At 44.2% G+C, this 23,673-nt stretch overlaps 1 protein-coding gene across 1 annotated transcript in view; it reads right to left on the reverse strand.

The window, feature by feature from the left end:
* The window catches only part of B4GALNT2 (beta-1,4-N-acetyl-galactosaminyltransferase 2 (SID blood group)), a 70,014-nt gene that overhangs the window by 23,626 nt on the left and 22,715 nt on the right, over nucleotides 1-23,673 (reverse strand). The window contains exon 4 of the mRNA XM_072111356.1: nucleotides 3,201-3,235. Within this exon, the coding sequence (XP_071967457.1) occupies nucleotides 3,201-3,235 (35 nt within the window). The remainder of the gene's footprint in view (nucleotides 1-3,200; nucleotides 3,236-23,673) is intronic.

The raw sequence follows: 23,673 nt of genomic DNA on the forward strand, positions 1-23,673 counted from the left end.
GTGGCATTGCAACGATGCTATTTTGGAACCAAGGGGCCCAAAGAGTGCCAAGAAAATATTCCCCACACCATGACACCACCACCACCAGCCTGAACCGTTGATACAAGGCAGGATGGATCCATGCTTTCATGTTGTTGACGCCAAATTCTGACCCTACCATCCGAATGTCGCAGCAAAAATCGAGACTCATCAGACCAGGCAACGTTTTTCCAATCTTCTACTGTCCAATTTCGTTGAACTTGTGCAAATTGTAGACTCAGTTTCCTGTTCTTTGCTGAAAGGAGTGGCACCCAGTGTGGTCTTCTGCTGCTGTAGCCCATCTGCCTCATAGTTCGACGTACTGTGCGTTCAGAGATGCTCTTCTGCCTACCTTGGTTGTAACGGGTGGCGATTTGAGTCACTATTGCCTTTCTATCAGCTCGAACCAGTCTGCCCATTCTCCTCTGACCTGTGGCATCAACAAGGCATTTCCACCCACAGAACTGCCGCTAACTGGATGTTTTTTCTTTTTCGGACCATTCTCTGTAAACCCTAGAGATGGTTGTGCGTGAAAATCCCAGTAGATCAGCAGTTTCTGAAATACTCAGACCAGCCCTTCTGGCACCAACAACCATGCTACGTTCAAAGGCACTCAAATCACCTTTCTACCCCATTCTGATGCTCGGTTTGAACTGCAGGAGATTGTCCTGACCATGTCTACATGCCTAAATGCACTGAGTTGCCGCCATGTGATTGGCTGATTAGAAATTAAGTGTTAACGATCAGTTGGACAGGTGTACCTAATAAAGTGGCCGGTGAGTGTATATTGGGTATGATATAACTGATCTTTCATATATAACAGCATAAACTCAAACTTCAAAGTCAGAGCGAAGGCGGCCACATTGATAGAATGAGGTACCAGTGGTGTGTGGGATGCCTTCTTTTCTTATTTTGAAACTTCCCTGAGGTCTTTAACCCCCTAACGCCGAAGCCACTTTTCACCTTCCTGTCACGGCCCATTTTTTCAAATCTGTCCTGTGTCACTATAAATGGTTATAACTTCGGAACGCTTTAACATATCCAAGTGATTTTAAAATTGTTTTCTCGTGACACTTTGTACTTCATGTTAGTTGAAAAATTTTGGTGGTATGTTTTGCATTTATTTATGAGAAAATCAGATATTTGGTGAAAATTTGGAAAAATTCTTGATTTTCGAATTTCAAAATGTTCTACTTTTTCCATACATAGTCATAACCGCAAAAAAAAAAATAATAACTAACATTCACCAAATGTCTACTTTATGTGGACATGTTTTTTATGCATACTCTTATTTTTGTAGGATGTTATGGGGCTTTGAATTTTCGGTGCGATTTTTCACATTTTCATAAAAAACGCAAAATCCTGCTATTTAAGGGACATGCTCAGGTTTCACGTCACTTTGACCTAAATAAAAGTAAAACCCCATAAATTACCCCATTATAGAAACTACACCCCTCCACGTACGTAAAACAACTTTTATGAAGTTTGTTAACCCTTTAATTGTTTTACAGGGGTTAAAACAAAATCGGATACAGTTTTGAAAGTAAAATTTTTTTTGGCTAAATGAATGTGTTTTTCAAAAAATGCACAAATTTTCAGTGGATAAAATACCAAAAGGCTCCACAAAATTTGATACCCAATCCCTTCCGCGTATAACAATACCCCATATGTGGTGGTAACTTGCAGTATGGGCACACGCCAGGGCATCAAAGGGAAGCTTCGCCATTCAGTGCAGATTATGCATTGTCACATTTTATTGGCTATACAATCTTTATTTTTTTGGAAATTTGGAAGCAAGGGCTTATTTTTTGCGACATGAGATGCACTTTACAAATACTTCATTTTAGTGGGTCATTAGCTTATTGATGAGATTTTATTAACTCTTGAATGTATGGAGGAAAAGAAAATTGTCAATTTTGGTTTACTTTCTTTTCGTATTTTTTGGGGATCGTACACCGTACTCTAAAAATACTATATTATCTTTATTCTATAGATCACTACGATTACGGTGATACCTCATTTATAAAGCTTTTCATTTAATTTTACAATTTTACTGGATAAAAACTAATATAGAGGAAATCTCATTTGTTTTTGCATCGCCATCTTTTCGGAGACGTAACTTTAATATTTTTTCGGTTGACAGAGCTGGTTTAGGGCTTATGTTTTACGAGAGTTGTTCTTTTCAGTGGTACCATTTTGGCGCACATAACTTTTTTTGATCACTTTTTAGAACATTTTTGTGTAGAGATTTTATGAAAAATGTACATTTTTGGTGTGTTTTTTTCAGGTTTTGTTTTTACGGCGTTCACCGAGCGGGTCCAGTAATGTTTCTGATTTATTGTACGGATTGTTACGGACGCGGCGATACCAAATATGTGGGTCTTTTGGGCGATTTTGTGTTTTTTTCACTTTATTGCATGTGTATAGGGAATATTTGTGTTTAGGGGACTTTAACTTTATTTAATTAATTCTTTTTATTAAAAAATGTTTTTATTTAATGTTTTTAACTTTTTTTATTTACTTTTACAGGTTAGCTTGAACAAGCGATCCACTGATCGCTTGTTCAAGCTCTTCTTCACATTCACAGATGTATTACACTGAACATGCTCAGTGTGTTACAGCCGGGTCCTGCCAGAAGGCACCGACCCGGCTCACAGAGGAGGATCACGCAGCCCCAGGCACTGGCAGTCCGATTCACTTTAAATGCCCCTAACACACCGTGGCGTGTTAGGGGTTAACTCCCGGGTGTTAGAGGCAGGTGTCGGCTATAATATACCGACACAGAAGTTTGACGTAATAGTACTGCATTTTGCGGGAACGCACCTCCCGCCATGCAGTACTATTACGTCAAATGTCGGGAGGGGGTTAAGGGCCAAACAAAAACAACCATTTTTTCTACCTTTCTAATGTATTTGAATACTGTGGCTGCTGTCACTAGGGCAGTCTTTAGCTTCCACTACACAGATTCACCTTGAAGGAGAAGAGCACGGATCCTCATTCCACTTTGAGGGTAACAGAGCATACAAGTATTTTTTTTCCAGCTCAAATCCACCTGGGCAAGGAGTTGGTTAAAAACCTGTTTCTTTACTCATTACATTTTAAAATCATGTAAAAATATCAGTATTTTACAACGCGTTTCGGGCGCTAACCGCGTCCTTAGTCATGGAATTTGAATGCTGTACCTTGTATTTTGGGAGATTAACATTTATCTGTAGTCCTAAAAAAAAAGAAAAAGAAGATTACATTCTGTATAATAATGAATCATCCATTTAAATGGCACCTGTCAAGCCTCATCAAGCAGTCACCAAGATATTAGAACAGTGATAGGTTCACAATTAGTATTGAGCAGAGCTGAAATGCAAAGTGTGGGTCTGTACCAAACATGGTGGGTTCGGCACCCACAACCCCACAGTCGAACGAAAGCCCGTAGCAAACTGGTTCATTGACTGCCATTTAGCATGGCTTTGATTGTCTAGGAGCCAGTGCCCCATGCCATTACACAGAGGAGAAAGAGCTAGAGAGAGGCTGCTGATTAAGACATGGTCAGTCAGACAGGCAGGGACTTAATAAAAAAGAAGGGGCTACTGTTGCTACTCATAGGCTGCTATTGTACAGGGCCTGTCTTAGTACTATGTGCATTTACAGCATCATACAGTAATATCTTACAAGACCAGTCTTAATACTATTTGCATCACACAGGGTTATGTTACAGTACCAGTTTTAGAACTATTTGCTTTTACAGAATCATCTAGTACTACCATACATTACCAGTCTTAGTACTATTTGCATCACAAAGGGTTACATTACAAGGACCAGTCTTAGTACTATTAGTGTTAAGGTAAACCTAGCTGATAGATCAAATCCTGTCATTTCTACTTGTCTTATTTTCCTAAAAAGTACTGTAATAGAAACTATGAACTCAAGATGGCGCCGGCATCGTGGACGTCAATGTGCGACAGCAGAGAAGTTCTCCAATCAAGAGACTTCATAAGCTCCCTTTTCTGTTTCTTTCCTATTTTTCTATATAGCCTTGTGAAACCACATCAGCGGTGGTCTGATTCATTTCCTTGCGACCGTGCACACATGCAATAATTTAATAATTTGTAACACAGCCAACGCACACTAAAAGGGGATATCTTAAATCCTACCCTAAAATTAGCATTTACAGCATCATGTAGTACTATCATACATTTCCAGTCCTAGTACTATTTGCATCATGATGTATTACATTACAGTAACAGTCTTAGTATTGTTTGCATCATACAGTGTTAGGTTAAAGTACCAGCCTTAACTAGAGATGGGCGAATTTGTTAAAATTCGGTTCGTCCCGATTCGCCGAATTTTTCGAAAACAATCGACCCGAATCAAATCATAACGAATCTTGTTAAAAAACATATTTACAAAAAAGGCAGTTAGGCCTCACTGAAACTCATTCGTCTTTAAAACTTCGCCTTTATTTGAATTTTTTAAAAAAAGGTTGTGACTGTCAGCCACTAAAGTGAAATATTTTAACTAGGACATATGTCTGGCTTCTATTAAAATTGTGCAGACCGTCGTGGAAACTTAGTTGTGTGGTATTTGCTCGGACTAGGGAGACTAACTTTAGAAAATCATAGGATCTTGATAACAATGGCCACTAGGTGTCAGTATTGTGCTATTAGTCTTGCATTGGTCATCAGTTTTAATTGTCAGATAGTATTGCTACAATGTTGCAGCCCTCAATTCCAATGATTGATACTGATGGTGTTATATAATGATAGTATTGCTACAATGTTGCAGCTCTCAGTTTGATACAGTATCTATGGTCTAAAAATGTCAATTAATGTGCACGCATGACCTTGGTGTGGCCGCTTTTAAGTGCCCAATACACTGTTAGGGAGTGAGCCAATATTTGGGTCGTTTGCAGTTGATATTCACTGTCAATTCAATTGCTACACTCCAACACAATATAGAGTGAGATCCTATGAAGCTAATACTCGTTCCTATGGTAGCGTTTTACCTATATTATTTTCTACCCTAGTATTCATTCAAGCAATTTGAACCACACACACACTTTGTCTGCTATTTAAAAAGTATTCACACTAACGCCCCCCCGACATGTTTCGCCACATTAGTGGCGTCCTCAGGGGTGCCGGGGCTAGAGTGTGCTCTCCCGAGCCAAGTTTCGGCTTTTTAACACCTCCGTTTGTAACGTCACTGTGTCGTCACTAGATCATCCGCCTATCACAAGAGCCTTCTCATTCGCGTGCGCCAAATCTTTTGCAATAGTTAGCAGGTAGTAGATTCTATGCGCACGCGCGGGGATTCGAGATACCGCGAGTGAAAATTTCTGGCGCGCATGCGCAAGAATCAAATAGATAACGCGTGCGCAAAAACCTAAACACCTGGAAGCGCAGGCGTCAAGTAAGTGGCGCGCGTGCGCAAAAACTTAGACATGCTGGGTGAATTAACCCAGTCTATGCGCATGCGCGAAAACTCAGTATTCTATGACTAAGAGTAGGTATAATGCGCGTGCGCCCAGACTTCAATTGTTTTCAACATTAACTGGAGGAATCGCGCACGCGTGGGGACTTCAAATCCACTGGTATGTTTAACTTAGCTACTACTCATATCATAGAAGGTATATACCATTATCCAAAGATATTCAGTTTGAAGTCAACAATCCACAATGGGTAAGTATTCGGTTTCTCAATGTTATGTGATAGGGGGAGAAAAGAAAGGAATATTTATTGTACATTAACATCTGTTGGGGTGTATACGAAACTTGAAAGATGACATTGATATTTGTCCATTTATATTGTTAAAAGTCATAGGTTGTAATATATTGTATTCGTAGTCCTCCTCTGGTAGTAGAGAAACATATTATTGGAAAGTGGCTAAATATAGAAATGGAGGGATTATAAAAATGCAGAGAAGGTGAAACCTTCATTCAGGCCTTTCGGGCTTAAACATTCTAATCGATCAATCCATCGGGCTTCCAGTTGAAGCAATAGTTTATCTATGTTTCCCTTCCGAGGGCCTATTTTGATCTGGTCTATGGCCCAGAACTTAAGATGGTTCATGTTGCCTCCATGTTTCAGTTTGACATGTTTTGCCAAAGATGTTTCTTTGTCTGTCCTAATAGTACTAAGGTGCGCTGATATTCTCCGTCTAAGCTCCTGAACTGTTTTCCCCACATAAATTTTGGGGCAGGCACACTGTGCTATGTAGATCACACAGGTGCTCTTACAGTTCAGGAACTTCCGGATGGTGTATGTCCTACTGTTAACCGAGAATTCTTTTAATTTTACCATGTATTTGCAAAAACTGCAATCTCCACAAGGATAGGAGCCTATTATTGATTTAGTTAGCCACGTTTCTTTCTTGTTGTACTTTAGTTCAAAGTGGCTGTGGACCAAAGTGTCCTTGATGTTTTTACCCTGGCGGTACGTGATACTCGGTCTATTACTGATCACACTTTTAAGATCATCATCAGATTGTAGAATTGGCCAGTATTTACTTAGAATATTCAGAATATCTCCAGTCCGGGAGTCAAAAGTCCCTATGCACCGCACCAACTTTTCCTTCTCTCTTCTTCTTGTGGTTTCAGAGATTAGGGTGTCCCTATTTGCTTCTTTGGCCCTTCTGTAGGCTCGTTTTAGACATTTTTTCGGGTACCCCTTCTCAAGAAAACGTCTGTACAATATTTTAGACTCGGTTTCAAAAGCTTCAAGTGATGAGCAGTTCCGTTTAGCTCTCAGATACTGCCCAATCGGAATTCCCTGTTTCAAAGGTTTGGGATGCCAGCTATTCCAATTTAACAGACTGTTAGTTGATGTACTTTTCCGGTAAACTGCAGTTTCCAGGTCACCCAAGTGATTAATGTTAATTGTTAGATCCAGAAAATTGATTTTTGATATATTAATTTCTGGTGTGAATCTCATGCCTATGTCGTTATTATTCAATGTGTCCACCATTTTGTAAAAAGTGTCCTCATCCCCATTCCAAAGGATGAGGACATCATCTATATAGCGGCCCCAAAATAAAATGTGATCCGTGTATAGTGTATTTTCCTCATTAAAAACATAGACAGATTCCCACCACCCAAGAAATAAATTCGCGTAAGTAGGTGCGCAGATGGTGCCCATGGCGGTACCCTTCACCTGATGGTAAAAGGTACCGCCAAATAAAAAATAATTGTGTGACAGTAAGTAATCCAAAAGTGTCAACGTAAAATAATTGTGATCTGCAAATTGTGTCCCTTTCGTGTCCAAAAAACTCTTGACTGCAGTTAAACCCAAGTGATGTATAATGTTCGAGTACAGCCCTTCTACATCGAGACTGGCTAAAAAAGTTCCTGGGGGTACCCTCATATCTTGTATTTTATTTATCACGTCTTTCGTGTCTTTGAGGTACGAGGGTAGAGTAGATACGAACGGGTACAAAATGTTATCGACATATTCACTGATGCCTTGCGTTAGGTTGTTGGTGCCAGATACTATAGGGCGACCTGGTATAGGGGTGACCTGTTTGTGTATCTTTGGGAGGGCGTACATGGTGGATATGGTCGGTTTATTGTTATAGATGTATTTGTATTCCTCCAAAGTGATCAAATTTCTTCCGAGACCATCATCCAGGATCTCTTTGAGATCACTGAGGTATTGTTTGGTCGGGTCTTGTGTAAGTATCTCATACGTATCTCTGTCTTCTAAGATTTTTTTCACCATTTCTACATATTGTGTACTTTCCATAATGACGGTATTGCCACCCTTATCGGATGGTTTGAGAGTTATTTGATTGTTTTCTTTCAATCTCTGGAGGGCAGCTTGTTCCTGTTTGCTCAGATTAGAATTAATTTCATTTTTATGGGCTTTTATGCGTTTAATGTCCTTGGTAACCAGTTGTACAAATGTTTCAATTATGGGGTAAAGTGAGAACGGTGGTGTATTTCTGGACCTGGGTCTCAGAGATGTGAGTGGTGGATTTATGCCTTTCGGGCAGTTTGTATTTTCTTCCTCTAGATCTAAGAGGATTTGTAATGTTCTATCGTCTCTGCATCTCTCCTGGGTCTCATCATCCCATTTAAGATGTTGCTTGTGTAATGCCAGTTTCCGAGCAAACAGGTTAATGTCCTTTATCCAGTTAAAAGTGTCAAAAGGTGGAGTTGGCGTAAAGGATAGTCCTTTTCGGAGTAATCTCAACTCATCATCATCTAGGGTGTAGGAAGAGATGTTGATCACTAATTTGTCAATTTCATTTAGGGTTCTAATGTCAAGTTCTTCTTGGTGACTATTCATTTCCCATTGAACCCCCATTTTTCCCTGTCCCGTAGTTGCATGTTGGGGACTGGTGTCCCTAAAAAAGAGGTCTTGGGTACCACATTTGCATTCATAACCGTCATTGTTGGGGGGTTTGTTGTTATGCCTTGGTTTGTCCCAATATTGGGGTGTGTTGTAACATTCATCCCTGGTGCGCTCAAGGTATCTCTTAATGTGGGGGTTTGTAGAGATACGCATATATTGGATTCTCTTTGCATAGGGATCAATTGATTTCCCACCGAGTGGATTGTAGTATTTGGTCCTGTACTGTTTGAATTCAGTACTTACGTACCCCATGTTTGTGTTTGTGATGCATGACCACTCGGGACGGAGAAATTGTGAGAATGTGAGGTAGTAGACAAAGAATACGATTGAGAAGGCCATTGTTCCGTTCTTTTGTTGTTGTTTTGCGCCCTTTTCGAATGTCCACCTTTCCGATGGCTAATTTTCCGTTTGTTTCTACTTCCTTCCCTTGCTTGATTTGAATCTAGATCAGACGAGGATATTTCTGATTCTGAGATATCTGTATTGCCGGTGTTCCTGGCTCTAAACTGATTGGGGTTCCTCCGAGTGTAGATCCGATCAGTCTCAAAATCTTTAACGTCCCTAAGGAACTTTTTATGTTTCCGCTCTTTTATGTCATTAGTAAGTGAGACTACGTTTTTCTGTAATCTACTTTCCAAAGTGATGAAATCGGGATTTGTATTAAAGATCTGAATCTCTTTGATCTCTTTATTCAATCTCTCATGTAGTTTATTAAGGTGCACTTTCTCATATTCATAGAGATAATTAATCAATCGAAGTGAATTTTCAGTCAGAATTTTTTGCCATCCCTTAATAAATTCACTATCTTCTTGATGTGAGTTGGGGTGTAAGTTGATACGGAGTCCCCTATAGACTAGTTTCTGTTTAAGGTATGTTTCGAAGCTTGCCACTTCCCAGCTAGATTTCACATATTGTCTATAAGTTTTTTGTAAATCTCTGAACGCTGTATTGATATCAGATTGATTTAGGGGTAAAATTTCCTTAGAGAACACTCTGGAGATTTCGTTTGATATGTTATCATATGATATTTGTTGTGATAGAAAATTCGCCATATCACTCATATATTTGGGTCTCTAATGGGACTTACATCCGTAGATTCACACTGTTCGAGTGTTTTAGTTTGTGTCTGTTCACATATAGTGGTTGTTTTGTGATTAGTTCAGAAAAGATGATCGTATATACATGAAAAGGGGTGATGTGCCCTAGATACCCTGGATACACCTAGAGGAGGTCAATATTTCATTGGAATGACCTATAGGTCTATTCGTTGGTCCACTTTAGAATAATGCAGAATTAAACCGCTACTTCATACAACTATCGGTAGGAATGTGGACTTTTAGACTGAGTCCATATTTCAATGCTATTTACAAAAAAGGCCGTTAGGCCTCACTGAAACTCATTCGTCTTTAAAACTTCGCCTTTATTTGAATTTTTTAAAAAAAGGTTGTGACTGTCAGCCACTAAAGTGAAATATTTTAACTAGGACAAACTATTGCTTCAACTGGAAGCCCGATGGATTGATCGATTAGAATGTTTAAGCCCGAAAGGCCTGAATGAAGGTTTCACCTTCTCTGCATTTTTATAATCCCTCCATTTCTATATTTAGCCACTTTCCAATAATATGTTTCTCTAAACTCCTATACAGAGATTATGTTCTGGGAGAATATACCAGGATAGACAAATAACACCTAAACTACTACCAGAGGAGGACTACGAATACAATATATTACAACCTATGACTTTTAACAATATAAATGGACAAATATCAATGTCATCTTTCAAGTTTCGTATACACCCCAACAGATGTTAATGTACAATAAATATTCCTTTCTTTTCTCCCCCTATCACATAACATTGAGAAACCGAATACTTACCCATTGTGGATTGTTGACTTCAAACTGAATATCTTTGGATAATGGTATATACCTTCTATGATATGAGTAGTAGCTAAGTTAAACATACCAGTGGATTTGAAGTCCCCACGCGAGCGCGATTCCTCCAGTTAATGTTGAAAACAATTGAAGTCTGGGCGCACGCGCATTATACCTACTCTTAGTCATAGAATACTGAGTTTTCGCGCATGCGCATAGACTGGGTTAATTCACCCAGCATGTCTAAGTTTTTGCGCACGCGTGCCACTTACTAGACTCCTGCGCTTGCAGGTGTTTAGGTTTTTGCGCACGCGTTATCTATTTGATTCTTGCGCATGCGCGCCAGAAATTTTCACTCGCGGTATCTCGAATCCCCGCGCGTGCGCATAGAATCTACTACCTGCTAACTATTGCAAAAGATTTGGCGCACGCGCATGAGAAGGCTCTTGTGATAGGCGGATGATCTAGTGACGACACAGTGACGTTACAAACGGAGGTGTTAAAAAGCCGAAACTTGGCTCGGGAGAGCACACTCTAGCCCCGGCACCCCTGAGGACGCCACTAATGTGGCGAAACATGTCGGGGGGGCGTTAGTGTGAATACTTTTTAAATAGCAGACAAAGTGTGTGTGTGGTTCAAATTGCTTGAATGAATACTAGGGTAGAAAATAATATAGGTAAAACGCTACCATAGGAACGAGTATTAGCTTCATAGGATCTCACTCTATATTGTGTTGGAGTGTAGCAATTGAATTGACAGTGAATATCAACTGCAAACGACCCAAATATTGGCTCACTCCCTAACAGTGTATTGGGCACTTAAAAGCGGCCACACCAAGGTCATGCGTGCACATTAATTGACATTTTTAGACCATAGATACTGTATCAAACTGAGAGCTGCAACATTGTAGCAATACTATCATTATATAACACCATCAGTATCAATCATTGGAATTGAGGGCTGCAACATTGTAGCAATACTATCTGACAATTAAAACTGATGACCAATGCAAGACTAATAGCACAATACTGACACCTAGTGGCCATTGTTATCAAGATCCTATGATTTTCTAAAGTTAGTCTCCCTAGTCTGAGCAAATACCACACAACTAAGTTTCCACGACGGTCTGCACAATTTTAATATAAGCCAGACATATGTCCTAGTTAAAATATTTCACTTTAGTGGCTGACAGTCACAACCTTTTTTTAAAAAATTCAAATAAAGGCGAAGTTTTAAAGACGAATGAGTTTCAGTGAGGCCTAACGGCCTTTTTTGTAAATAGCATTGAAATATGGACTCAGTCTAAAAGTCCACATTCCTACCGATTGTTAAAAAACAGGTATTACCTGGCTGCAGAGAGCCTGTAGGGTGTTTTAGAATGTTGTGCCATGCTTAAATATGCATAGGGAGCGTGGTTTGGTCTTCAAACAATGCTGTGTTTTAGTATGACCCCCACATGACAGCCGCCGCTCTTAGAATCGCTTCACTCCTCACTTCCATGTGCACTTACATAGGCCAACTTCCCCAAATAAGTGAAGCGGGAATGCAGCCTGACAAGGTAACGTCTGTGCCAGCTCGAAAGGACTGAGCTGAGGGCCAAGATCCCACTATAACATCAAAGAGTGCACTCTTTTTACACTGACATCAGATGATTCCATAGATTACCACAGAACTTGTTCTGTTAAACGCGGATACATGTAGAAACCCCCCAAAAGAGTGGAGAGGGTGTCGGCAGTAATTTTGCAATGAACGTCACTGATCATTTTGCCCTTCTTTTCACAAGTCAGTGTCCTCTTTCAATCGGTCAATAATCCATCAGTATTGCTAAAGACAAAAACAAACAGGAGTTGATCCAAAATAGAGATGAGCAGCAAATGGGATACTAGCATGTCCTGTGTGTTCTGTATCCACTCCTGCTTTTGGCTATCAATCCTGAAGCTTTTCATCCTTCTGGCAGATGAAATGAACAGAAAAACAAAACAGTGGCAACGTGGTGGAGGGTAAAAACAGCATTATGGAAATCACAGGGTGTTCCAGGGAGACATCGGTCAGTTGGCAGCAGCATGAGTAGGCTGCAGAGTGGCACAATGACAAATTATGGAGGTGGCGTAAACATGGTAGGCCACAAAGCAACAGAGAAAGCCACAGAGTGGCACAATGATATAGTGTGGAGGTGGCATCAGCAGCAGCAAAAACCAGAGGCTACGAAGTGGCACAATGTTAAAAGTGTGGAGGTGGCGGCAGCAGAAATAGCAGCAGCAACAGGAGCCCGCAGGTTGGCACAATGATATAGTGTGGAGGTGGCGTCAGCAGCAGGAGCCCACAGAGTGGCAGAATGATATAGTGTGAAGGTGGCATCAGAAGCAGCAGCAGGAGCCCGCAGAGTGGCAGAATGATAACGTGTGAAGGTGGCATCAGTAGCAGCAGCAGCAGGAGCCCACAGAGTGGCACAATGATAAAGTGTGAAGGTGGCATCAGTAGCAGCAGCAGCAGGAGCCCACAGAGTGGCACAATGATAAAGTGTGAAGGTGGCATCAGTAGCAGCAGCGGCAGGAGCCCGCAGAGTGGAACAATGATATTGTGTGTTGGTGGCATCAGGAGCAGCAGAAGCAGGAGCCCGCAGAGTGGCACAATGATAAAGTGTGAAGGTGGCATCAGTAGCAGCAGCAGCAGGAGCCCACAGAGTGGCACAATGATAAAGTGTGAAGGTGGCATCAGTAGCAGCAGCGGCAGGAGCCCGCAGAGTGGCACAATGATATAGTGTGAAGGTGGCATCAGTAGCAGCAGAAGCAGGAGCCCGCAGAGTGGCACAATGACATAGTGTGAAGGTGGCATCAGTAGCAGCAGCAGCAGGAGCCCCCAGAGTGGCACAATTATAGAGTGTGAAGGTGGCATCAGAAGCAGCAGGAGCCCGCAGAGTGGCACAATGATATAGTGTGAAGGTAGCAGCAGCAGGAGCCTGCAGAGTGGCACAATGATATAGTGTGGAGGCGGCATCAGCAGCAGCAGCAGGAGCCCGCAGAGTGGCACTATTATATAGTGTGAAGGTGGCATCAGCAGCAGCAGGAGCCCGCAGAGTGGCACAATGATATAGTGTGAAGGTGGCATCAGTAGCAGCAGCAGGAGCCTGCAGAGTGGCACAATAATATAGTGTGGAGGTGGAAGCAGCAGCAGCAGGAGCCCGTAGAGTGGCACAATGATATAGTGTGAAGGTGGCATCAGTAGCAGCAGCAGGAGCCTGCAGAGTGGCACAATGATATAGTGTGGAGGTGGCATCTGCAGCAGTCTCTGGTAAAGATGGTAGGAGGCTGATGGTGGAACTGGCAGCAGATGTGTGGCATCAGGTGGGTGGCAACATCATAATAGTGGCTGAGGCAGATAGTTAGAACCCTGACTCATTTCTCAACGTTTGGAGTAGGCGTCATGGCTGATCTAATCTGATGCATTAGGCATTGGTGAGTTGAAATCCTGGCCGATCCAATCCTGATTCATCTTATAAAGGTCAGTCTCTCATCATTACGGGTGGAGAAGCGGGTTCTCCTTGGGGTAACGATGTCTCCCGCCGCACTGAACACCCACTCTGATGCCACAATACTGGCCAGGCAGGACAGCTTCTCTATTGCAAACTCCGCAAGTTGCGGCCACGCATCAAGTTTGGCTGCCCAGAAGTCCATGGGATCCTCTACCTGAGGTGGTAAAGTGCTGTCCAAGTAGGCCACCACCTGTTGGTGCAGGATCTGCTCCATGTCCTCCTGCTGCTGGTGGCGGCTACCCTCCTCACTAGGCGGGTGAAGGAAGTTGCTCAATAAGGAATCCAGACTTAAGCTGCTGCTGGTGGAGCTGCTACTGCTCCAACCCGTCCAGCTCCCCACAGCAGCCGTGGCAGTAGTATGCGAGCGATGACTGCCAGGTATCCCCCGGTCAGACCTGACAGAGGATGAACAATGTCGCACATAGGCAGCAGCCAACTGTGTGCACAGCATTTCTCTATAGTATGCCAGTTATTTCTCCCTCTCAGCAGCTGGAACAAAATCACCCATTTTTGACCGGTAGCGAGGGTCCAAGAGGGTGGAGAGTCAAAAGTCATCCCTATGCCGGATGTTGACTATTCGGCTGTCACTAGTTAGGCAAAGCAGCATGCTGTGGGCCATCGGCGCAAGTGACTCTGAGGGACTCTGAGGGACTGACTTCTGGGTCATCTGTCTCGTCTTCTACCTCCTCTGGATGCTCCTGCTCCTCCTCTCTTTCAGTTCCACTCACTTGAGTGGAAAACCACTGATTTCACCAGACTCTGATTGTGCTCCAATGTCCTCCTTCTCATCCCCCTCCAGTTCAGCCCACACCGGACTCATGTGGCCATGAGATGTAGTCTCCACTTCTCCAGTGCCCTGACCAGACAGATTTTGTAGCATGAGTTAAAGGACATGAAGCACTGGAATGACATTATTCATCCCGTAGTCCTGGGGACTGACAAATAACGTGGCCTCTTCAAAGGGCCTGAGCAAATGGCAGGTGTCAGACATGAACTGCCAGTGGCTGACATCAAAGTTACACAGGGGAGTACTACGGTCCGCTCACATCATCAAAAAATCATTAATGGCTTTTCTCTGTTCATACAGGCGGTCTAACATATGGAGGCTGGAATTCCAACTGGTGGAAACATCGCATATCAGACTATGTTGGGGTAGGCCATTCTGACGGTGCAACTCGAGGAGAGTGTGCTTGGCTTTGTAAGAATGGCTGAAGTGCGTGCACAGTGTCCTGGCCATTTTTAGAACATCTTGCAGATGGGTGTAAGACTTCAGGAACTTGTTGACTACCAGATTGAACTCGTGCGCCATGCAGGGCACATGGACCATCCCTCCTTGGTGCAACGCGGACACCATGTTCCTTCCATTGTCTGTCACCATGGTTCCGATTTTTAGTTGTTGCAGAGAAAGCCATACATTGATTGCTTGTTCCATGACGCGGAGCAGTTCCTCCCCTGTGTGACTTCGTTCGCCCAGGCAAACCAGGTGTAGAACTGCGTGACACTGCTGTGCTCTGCACGTGTGGTATAATGGAGCAGCACTTGTGGAGGCTGAGGTGGTGGTGGAGAAGGAGGAGGCGGACACTGGTGCAGGAGCAGCAGTTTGACAATGTGGTGGAGAAAGCTTTGTCTTTTGTGGAAGTTGTTGGTGTATCTGGGCGGAAAGCACATTCACCCAGTGAGCTATAAAGGACATGTACTGGCCCTGACCATAGTTACAGCTCCACACTTCCGCGCTGCCGTGCACCTTGGAAGAAACTGATCAGCTCAAGGACTGGCCCACCTTCTGTTGTACATATTGGTGAAGGGCTAGCACAGCCTTTTTGGAAAAAAAATTGCGGCTTGGAACTCTCCACCTCGGTTCGTCACAAGCCATTAGTTCTCTGAATGGTGCAGAGTCCACGATTTGGAAAGGGAGAGACTGCAGGACCAACAACTTTGACAAGAGCACGGTCAGCTTCTGCACCTTAGGATGGCTGGACGCATAGAGTTGTCTCTTTGTAATCTCCTCGCTCAACGACTGCTGGCGCCATGCATACCCGAGGAGCAGGAGCATCTGGACCGAGAGATGATGTCAAAGACAAACAGCTCCCTTTGGCAGAGGTGCTGGAGCCTTGACTTGCTGAAACAGCATGTGTGCCACTAGGTGCTGCTGCTGCTGTTTCTGTGCCTGTAGGATGGACTACATCTGACACGTTTCTCCCAAGCCATTGGATAGTGACTGCATGTGTTGGCGCAGGGCCGTGGTGCCAAGGTTAGCTCCCTGGCTTCACTTTCTGCCCGCAGATACGACATATACCTACGCTCGGCTCCTCAGGTGTCTTTACAAAAAACTGCCACACCGTCGTGGTGGTAATTTTACCACCAACACTCTGCACTTAGCAACTACTAACACCGCTACCTCGCTGAGCCCCTGTGCCACTGCTTACTTGGACCTGCGAGTCGGGATTTGTACCCCGCGGACGTTTGGCTCCAGTCTTCACACTGCTCCCACCCTGCTGACTCATGGCCACAGTAGCAACTTGCTGCCTGCTCCACTGCCTGATGCGCAAGCTGACACTCTATTCATGCTTCTGGGTCATCTGCCTCGTCTTCTACCTCCTCTGGATGCCCCTGCTCCTCCTCTCTTTCACTTCCACTCACCTGAGTGGAAAACCACTGATTTCACCAGACTCTGATTGTGCTCCAATGTCCTCCTTCTCATCCCCCTCCAGTTCAGCCCACACCGGACTCATGTGGCCATGAGATGTAGTTTCCACTTCTCCAGTGCCCTGACCAGACAGATTTTGTAGCATGAGTTAAAGGACATGAAGCACTGGAATGACATTATTCATCCCGTAGTCCTGGGGACTGACAAATAACGTGGCCTCTTCAAAGGGCCTGAGCAAACGGCAGGTGTCAAACATGAACTGCCAGTGGCTGACATCAAAGTTACACAGGGGAGTACTACGGTCCGCTCACATCATCAAAAAATCATTAATGGCTTTTCTCTGTTCATACAGGCGGTCTAACATATGGAGGCTGGAATTCCAACTGGTGGAAACATCGCATATCAGACTATGTTGGGGTAGGCCATTCTGACGGTGCAACTCGAGGAGAGTGTGCTTGGCTTTGTAAGAATGGCTGAAGTGCGTGCACAGTGTCCTGGCCATTTTTAGAACGTCTTGCAGATGGGTGTAAGACTTCAGGAACTTGTTGACTACCAGATTGAACTCGTGCGCCATGCAGGGCGCATGGACCATCCCTCCTTGGTGCAACGCGGACACCATGTTCCTTCCATTGTCTGTCACCATGGTTCCGATTTTTAGTTGTTGCAGAGAAAGCCATACATTGATTGCTTGATCCATGACGCGGAGCAGTTCCTCCCCTGTGTGACTTCGTTCGCCCAGGCAAACCTGGTGTAGAACTGCGTGACACTGCTGTGCTCTGCACGTGTGGTATAATGGAGCAGCACTTGTGGAGGCTGAGGTGGTGGTGGAGAAGGAGGAGGCGGACACTGGTGCAGGAGCAGCAGTTTGACAATGTGGTGGAGAAAGCTTTGTCTTTTGTGGAAGTTGTTGGTGTATCTGGGCGGAAAGCACATTCACCCAGTGAGCTATAAAGGACATGTATGGCCCTGACCAAAGTTACAGCTCCACACTTCCGCGCTGCCGTGCACCTTGGAAGAAACTGATCAGCTCAAGGACTGGCCCACCTTCTGTTGTACATATTGGTGAAGGGCTAGCACAGCCTTTTTGGAAAAAAAATTGCGGCTTGGAACTCTCCACCTCGTTTGCGTTTCCAGGACACTGCTACTCTCGTCACCGGTGTCAGTATGCACAGCCTGCCTACTGCAGGAAGCAGCGGAAGTCTGCCCGACCTCCTCACTGCCAAGTAGCTGCTGACTGTCCTCAAACACTTTGTCCTTGCTGAATAGTGGCGCTGAGCCCAGACCACCTAGTAGCTCTCTGGCTGCGGGAAAGGAACAGGACAGAGGCTGGTTGAATACAGGTGAGGGTCGCTGACCTGCTCCTGGGCCATGCCAACTAATTGTTGTATCTGAGGAATCCACGGACTCTCGGCTGGGGTTGTCAGATGTTATATTTAAGGAATTGGATGACCTAGTCAACCATTCAACAACCTTTGGGTTGTTGATCAACACACTGCCACTAGATGACATGCAGTTCTGGCCTCACAGGGTCACCCCTGCTGCGACATCCCCTTACTGTGCTGCCACCTCTGCCTGCTCCACCTGCCACCTTTCTGTCTGACATAATGGTTTATAAACTACGTGGATTTGACACACGTAAATCTGGCTGTAAACTATAGCCCCAAAAAGGTATGGGAATGTGCATTATACAGATTCCCCACAAATTATACACAAAGAGGGACAGGCACTGCCAGAATCAATGATTGTCCATGCATCCTAAACAACACATATAATAAACACCAGAAAAGATGGATGCATATACTGGACCAATGTACATATATATTTTTTATTAAGTAATAATCAATAAAGAAAACAAGACAAGGCATGAATACAATAAAAACACTAAAAAGGTACAGCAGATATATGTACCTAGCTTTCACGGGTCAAGGAGCGACCCACCCCCCCCTTGGTTCAAACTACCCACCAATGCAATATGCTGTAATACCAAAAAATTGCAAGGTAGGGCAGACAAGTGCACAATAACCTTAACTAGAAAAGTATATGTGCAGGTGTGGAAAACCTGCTCTACTGATACAATACCCAGCTAGATCATCCTCATGGGAACAAATGCAAAGGGTAATGGAGGTGGACAGAGAGCCAGGAGGGTAGAGAATCCCACGTGTTTCGTCACCGCAGGGTGATTTCCTCAGGGGTAAGTGGCTGTATGGTGCACATTCCTTTCTATAAAAAGGTAAAGTCCCCACCCACCCCAATTGGTGCCCAACCAATAATAGTTGCACATAATTAAAGAGGCATACCTCAGATGTGTTCACAACCTGTCGGCGTGTGTATAGTATTATTGCGCATTCGCGAATCACGCCGAGTCATGTGATAGGTCACATGATCGGATATGAGGCCATGCCCCCTAGCCCTGTAAATAGAGGGCATATGTACACAGGGACGCTGTCCGATAGAAACAACTTAGTTAGCCACAAAAGTAAAGCAAGAAACAGCAAAATACCAATAAGTAAGTAGATTTGCACATTAAGCCTAGTATACGGCGAATATCTGAAAATAAGTTTTGAATGCAAATTCATCCATGCCAAATATCACGAAAAACAGACGCAAGTTAGGTATATAGAGGTGCGACGAAGGACCTCCTATCAAAGGTGAGTATGCGCTTAGATTAGAACACAACTAACAACATACAAATTCGGCGAAGAAATTGTACAGTAAGGTCATTAAATGTATAATGAGTATCACAAGAGCCGAGCAAAGTGCAAGAGCATCAAGTGCAATGTGATATGATCAACAGCCAATGAATCACACAGGATCCAAAAGGGAATATTATCCACGATACTAGATTTATAAGTGAATGTGCGTACAAGTAAACTAATATGGAATAAAAGGAATAAACGTAAGTATGAACCCACATTGTATAAAGTGTACAGCTCATTACAGCCTAATAAAATACCAAAATATGAAACAACCAAGAGTGTCAATATCAATGACGGATGAAAAGCCACAAAAAAGTGCAGCGTGCAATATGTATAGACAGAATAGTAAATTAAGACATAAAGGGATAAATAGTTCCTGCCCGTGCTTCCCCACAACTGACAGTGTAATTTCAGCAAAAATCACTGTATAAACTATGTGGATTTGACACGTAAATCTGGCTGTAAACTATAGCCCCAAAAAGGTATGGCAATGTGCGTTATATAGATACCCCACAACTGACACTGTAATTTCAACGAAAATCACTGTGTAACTATGTGGATTTGACACGTAAATCTGGCTGTAAACTATACCAAAAAGGTATGGCAATGTGCGTTATACAGATACCCCACAACTGACACCCAGTGAGAGGTCCACAAATCACTACAGCAGCTGCTTAAACAAATCACTACTGCAGATGCATGAATGTCAAACAGATTTCTTCCTATTCGATTTTGTCACTAAATAGAACTGCTATTTGGGGTATACAGATCCCCCTTAAAGAACAACCAGGGATTGGTCCACCAATCGCTACTGCAGATGCATGAAAGTCAAACAGATTTCTTCCTATTCGATTTTGTCACTAAATAGAAATGCTATTTGTGGTGTTTCTTATTGCTTCTATCACAACGTGAATAAGTGGGTCTGAACACCCAAAGTGCCTTGAATCAAAGTGAGGGGAAGGACTTGTGTTTTCCCTTTGTTTTTTAATCTGCTATAAGTATAAGTGGATTTTAACACCCAGAGCTCCTTGATGTAGGGACTCCCGATGTGCTCAGTACCTATAACCCGTCCCCCTTCAAACCCTGTGTACCTTTACTTTATCAAGAGAAATATACGGAAAGACGCCTTTTAAAGTTGGAATATGGCGGCCACAGCAGCCTCTTTATTAACAACATACAAAAAGGGAATTAAATATATTAACATAAATAACATGTTACAAATTAACATTTATTAACTATACATGAAAGATCCTGCAGAATAGAAGGTCTATGAGGGCCAGCGAGAAGAGAGTGTACGCCATATTCCCCACGCCGCACCGCTGACAAAAGTGTCACACAATTTTCTCCTTCCTGGTCCACCCACCTGGTGTGACCAAACACTCGTTCTTACCAAAACCACTTACACCTGTATAATGCTTCACCCCACTGGCCCTCATAGACCCCGCCACAGGCTGCGTGACAAGTCTAAATAGCATTTACCCCGCTCACCAAAGGGAGGGCGGGCGGGCGTTCCGATCCCTGACGTCGTGGCAAGAGGAAGAAGGGGCCGTCCCTGCCTCCTTTTAAACCCCCAGGAGACTGCGGCTCCCGCGAGATCTTCAGCGCGGGCCTAAGCCCCGCCCCATTAACTCCATTGCTTCGGTCCCCCTCATCATGACGGGCCTCCGTTACTGGCTCCGCCTCCGGTCCACTTCGGCCCGACCTTGATGTAGGGACTCCCGATGTGCTCAGTACCTATAACCCGTCCCCCTTCAAACCCTGTGTACCTTTACTTTATCAAGAGAAATATACGGAAAGACGCCTTTTAAAGTTGGAATATGGCGGCCACAGCAGCCTCTTTATTAACAACATACAAAAAGGGAATTAAATATATTAACATAAATTTATTAACTATACATGAAAGATCCTGCAGAAAAGAAGGTCTATGAGGGCCAGCGAGAAGAGAGTGTACGCAATATTCCCCACGCCGCACCGCTCCGGCTCGTGGGGTGACAAAAGTGTCGCGGACACTCAATTTTCTCCTCCCAGGTCCACCCACCTGGTGTGACCAAACACTCGTTCTTACCAAAACCACTTACACCTGTATAATGCTTCACCCCACTGGCCCTCATAGACCCTGCCACACGCGAGCAGTAGTAAACCCCTTTACTGCTGTGCGCTCCGCCATACCTGGAAACCTCTTTCTATACCATCCCGAATCCCCAAAGCCCACAAATCAATGCCCATATCGTTTAGATGAACCCCGTCGGCACGACAAAATTGTGGATCGGTATTCTCTAAGTCGTCGTGACGTACCACGATCCCTCCTTGTCGGGTAATGAACTTAGACACCGCTTTGTTAACTTTGGCCCGTGCGCGGTTCAGCCTATACACCGACCTGGCGTTACGCCATTTGAGTCGGGGAAGGATATCAGACCAAATGAGAACGATTCCTGGGAAGAGGGACAGCAGGCGCATGGTGTCGTATTTAATATCTCTAATCAGAGTCTGAGAAGTGCGAGAACCTAAATCATTGCCCCCCAGGTGCAAACAAAGGACATTAGGTTCTCTATCCAGCCGAGCATAGTAATGCAGCTGAGGGAGGAGAGCACTCCATAACATTCCCCGAGTTCCTAACCAATGGACCTCAGCTTCACCTCTGGGTAAGCCCAACCTGCGACCCTGCGGGTGGACATCGGCTCTGCGTGCGCCCCAGACAACAAATGAGTGGCCTACAATCCATACCAGGCATTTGGACGGTGCTAAAAAACAAAAACAGGAGGAAACAAAACCGATGTTGCATTTCTCACCCAAAGAAAGCAAGGGGGGGAGGGGGTGGATTGGTTATAGAATGGGAAGAGCAAGGGGAAAGGGGAGGGAGGGGGGGGCATAACTTACACTACCAAATTGGGGCGCACATAAATCTTAAAGCGCTTTGACTCCCACCGACCGATTTGCTTAATCACCTCGTCCGGAAGACCCCAACGAGCTGCCTCTGTGGCGGCTCCAATACGAAAAGAGTGCGAGGCAAATTTCCGTGGGTCTAAATCCAGATTTGACAGTAACTTCCTGAACATAACTACAAACTGGTATTTAGTTAAAGGTAACCCATCTTTGTGAATTAATAAAGGAATAAACCCCTTGGGCCGCAGTTTTAAAAACTGAGACACCAATGCTACCGGGCAGGCCGGCGAATCCGGCAAACTATTTAACACTATTGTGGATCCCTTTCCCGATTGATCCATTTTCGAACTGGCCAAGAAACATTCTATTTTCCTTTCCGTCAAGCGTATTGCACTGCACGGAAGACCATCAGGTTTGGTTTTGCTGGAATTCAGCAATTCACCAACTCTAAACGCCCCGAAAAAAGCTAGGGCAAATGCTGCTTTAAATAGCGCCACTTCATAGGCATCTCTGCAAGCCATAGGAAGAGATGCCGTTAATTTCAGAAGCAACGTAAAAGAGACCGGTCGACGGGTGCGGGGGGTCTGCTGAAAACTGCGGGTGTAACCTTTTATTGCTTGCTTGATCAAGAAATGTTTAGTAAAGTCTTGATCTGAAAAAAGTTTAAAATAAAATGCAAGAGCTGCTATTTCTTTCCGCAAAATTGTCGGGGAGACCGACATCTCAAGGCGGTGGCCTAGGAATCCCACTAAAACTGCTACCAGGTTATTTTGATAAGGGCTAACACCTAACCCCGCACACCACTGCTCCCAAGCCTGCCTTGTCGCCTTGTAAGACCTCCATGTACTGGGAGCTAAGGACTGTTTTATAAAGGACAATGCAACCTGAACGGGATATCCCAAACATGAAGTGGAACTTAGGTCGGGACGGGATCCGCATGTGGGGCCAGGGACCGGAACAACTCCCACTGTAAATGAGATAAAGTAAATGCTGTAGCATTAGGCTCACTCGGGACATGTCTAGCACTCAACCATATATTGTTTGACAGACATAGCAGTACCAGATGTCTAAGAATATTGACAACCTGCGGGGATGAAGCTGTTAAAGATGTCAAGGCCTGAGCCACCGCCTCGTTCGGGGTGTATATTTTTAAACGCCTGTTAGCCAGTCTGCAACCCCAGACCGTCAAGGCAACCACTAATGTAAATAATCCCGTTAGTGTAGCGTTCCTGATGACACCCACTTCTTTCCACTCTGTAGGCCAAGCCTCTGCCAGCCAAGCGCCCTTTAAATAAGCCCCAAAACCAAGACCACCAGACACATCGGTGTAAAATTCCACCTCTGCGTTGGATGTCCAATCCTGGAGCCAAACCGACTTGCCATTAAACTTAGAGCAGATTTGGCCATATGGTCATCATTTTTGGCTATGTGCTGCTGATAGTCTAATGAAGTGAAGAGGAGCGCGAACTCCCACCGTGGCTATTGCTAGTCTACGACTGAAGATCCTACCCATAGGTATGATTCTGGTGGCAAAGGCCAGCTTCCCCAGAAGCGATTGCAGTTGTCATAATCGCAGTTTTCGCGCTGACCGGGCCGCCTCAATCAACTCGCGCAAGTCCTGTAGCTTATCCTGTGGCAAGCGACATTCCATTGCAACAGAGTCGATCTCAATGCCCAGAAAGCG

The sequence above is a fragment of the Engystomops pustulosus genome, chromosome 6 (genome assembly GCF_040894005.1).
Source record: "Engystomops pustulosus chromosome 6, aEngPut4.maternal, whole genome shotgun sequence".
Taxonomy (NCBI): Eukaryota; Metazoa; Chordata; class Amphibia; order Anura; family Leptodactylidae; genus Engystomops; species Engystomops pustulosus.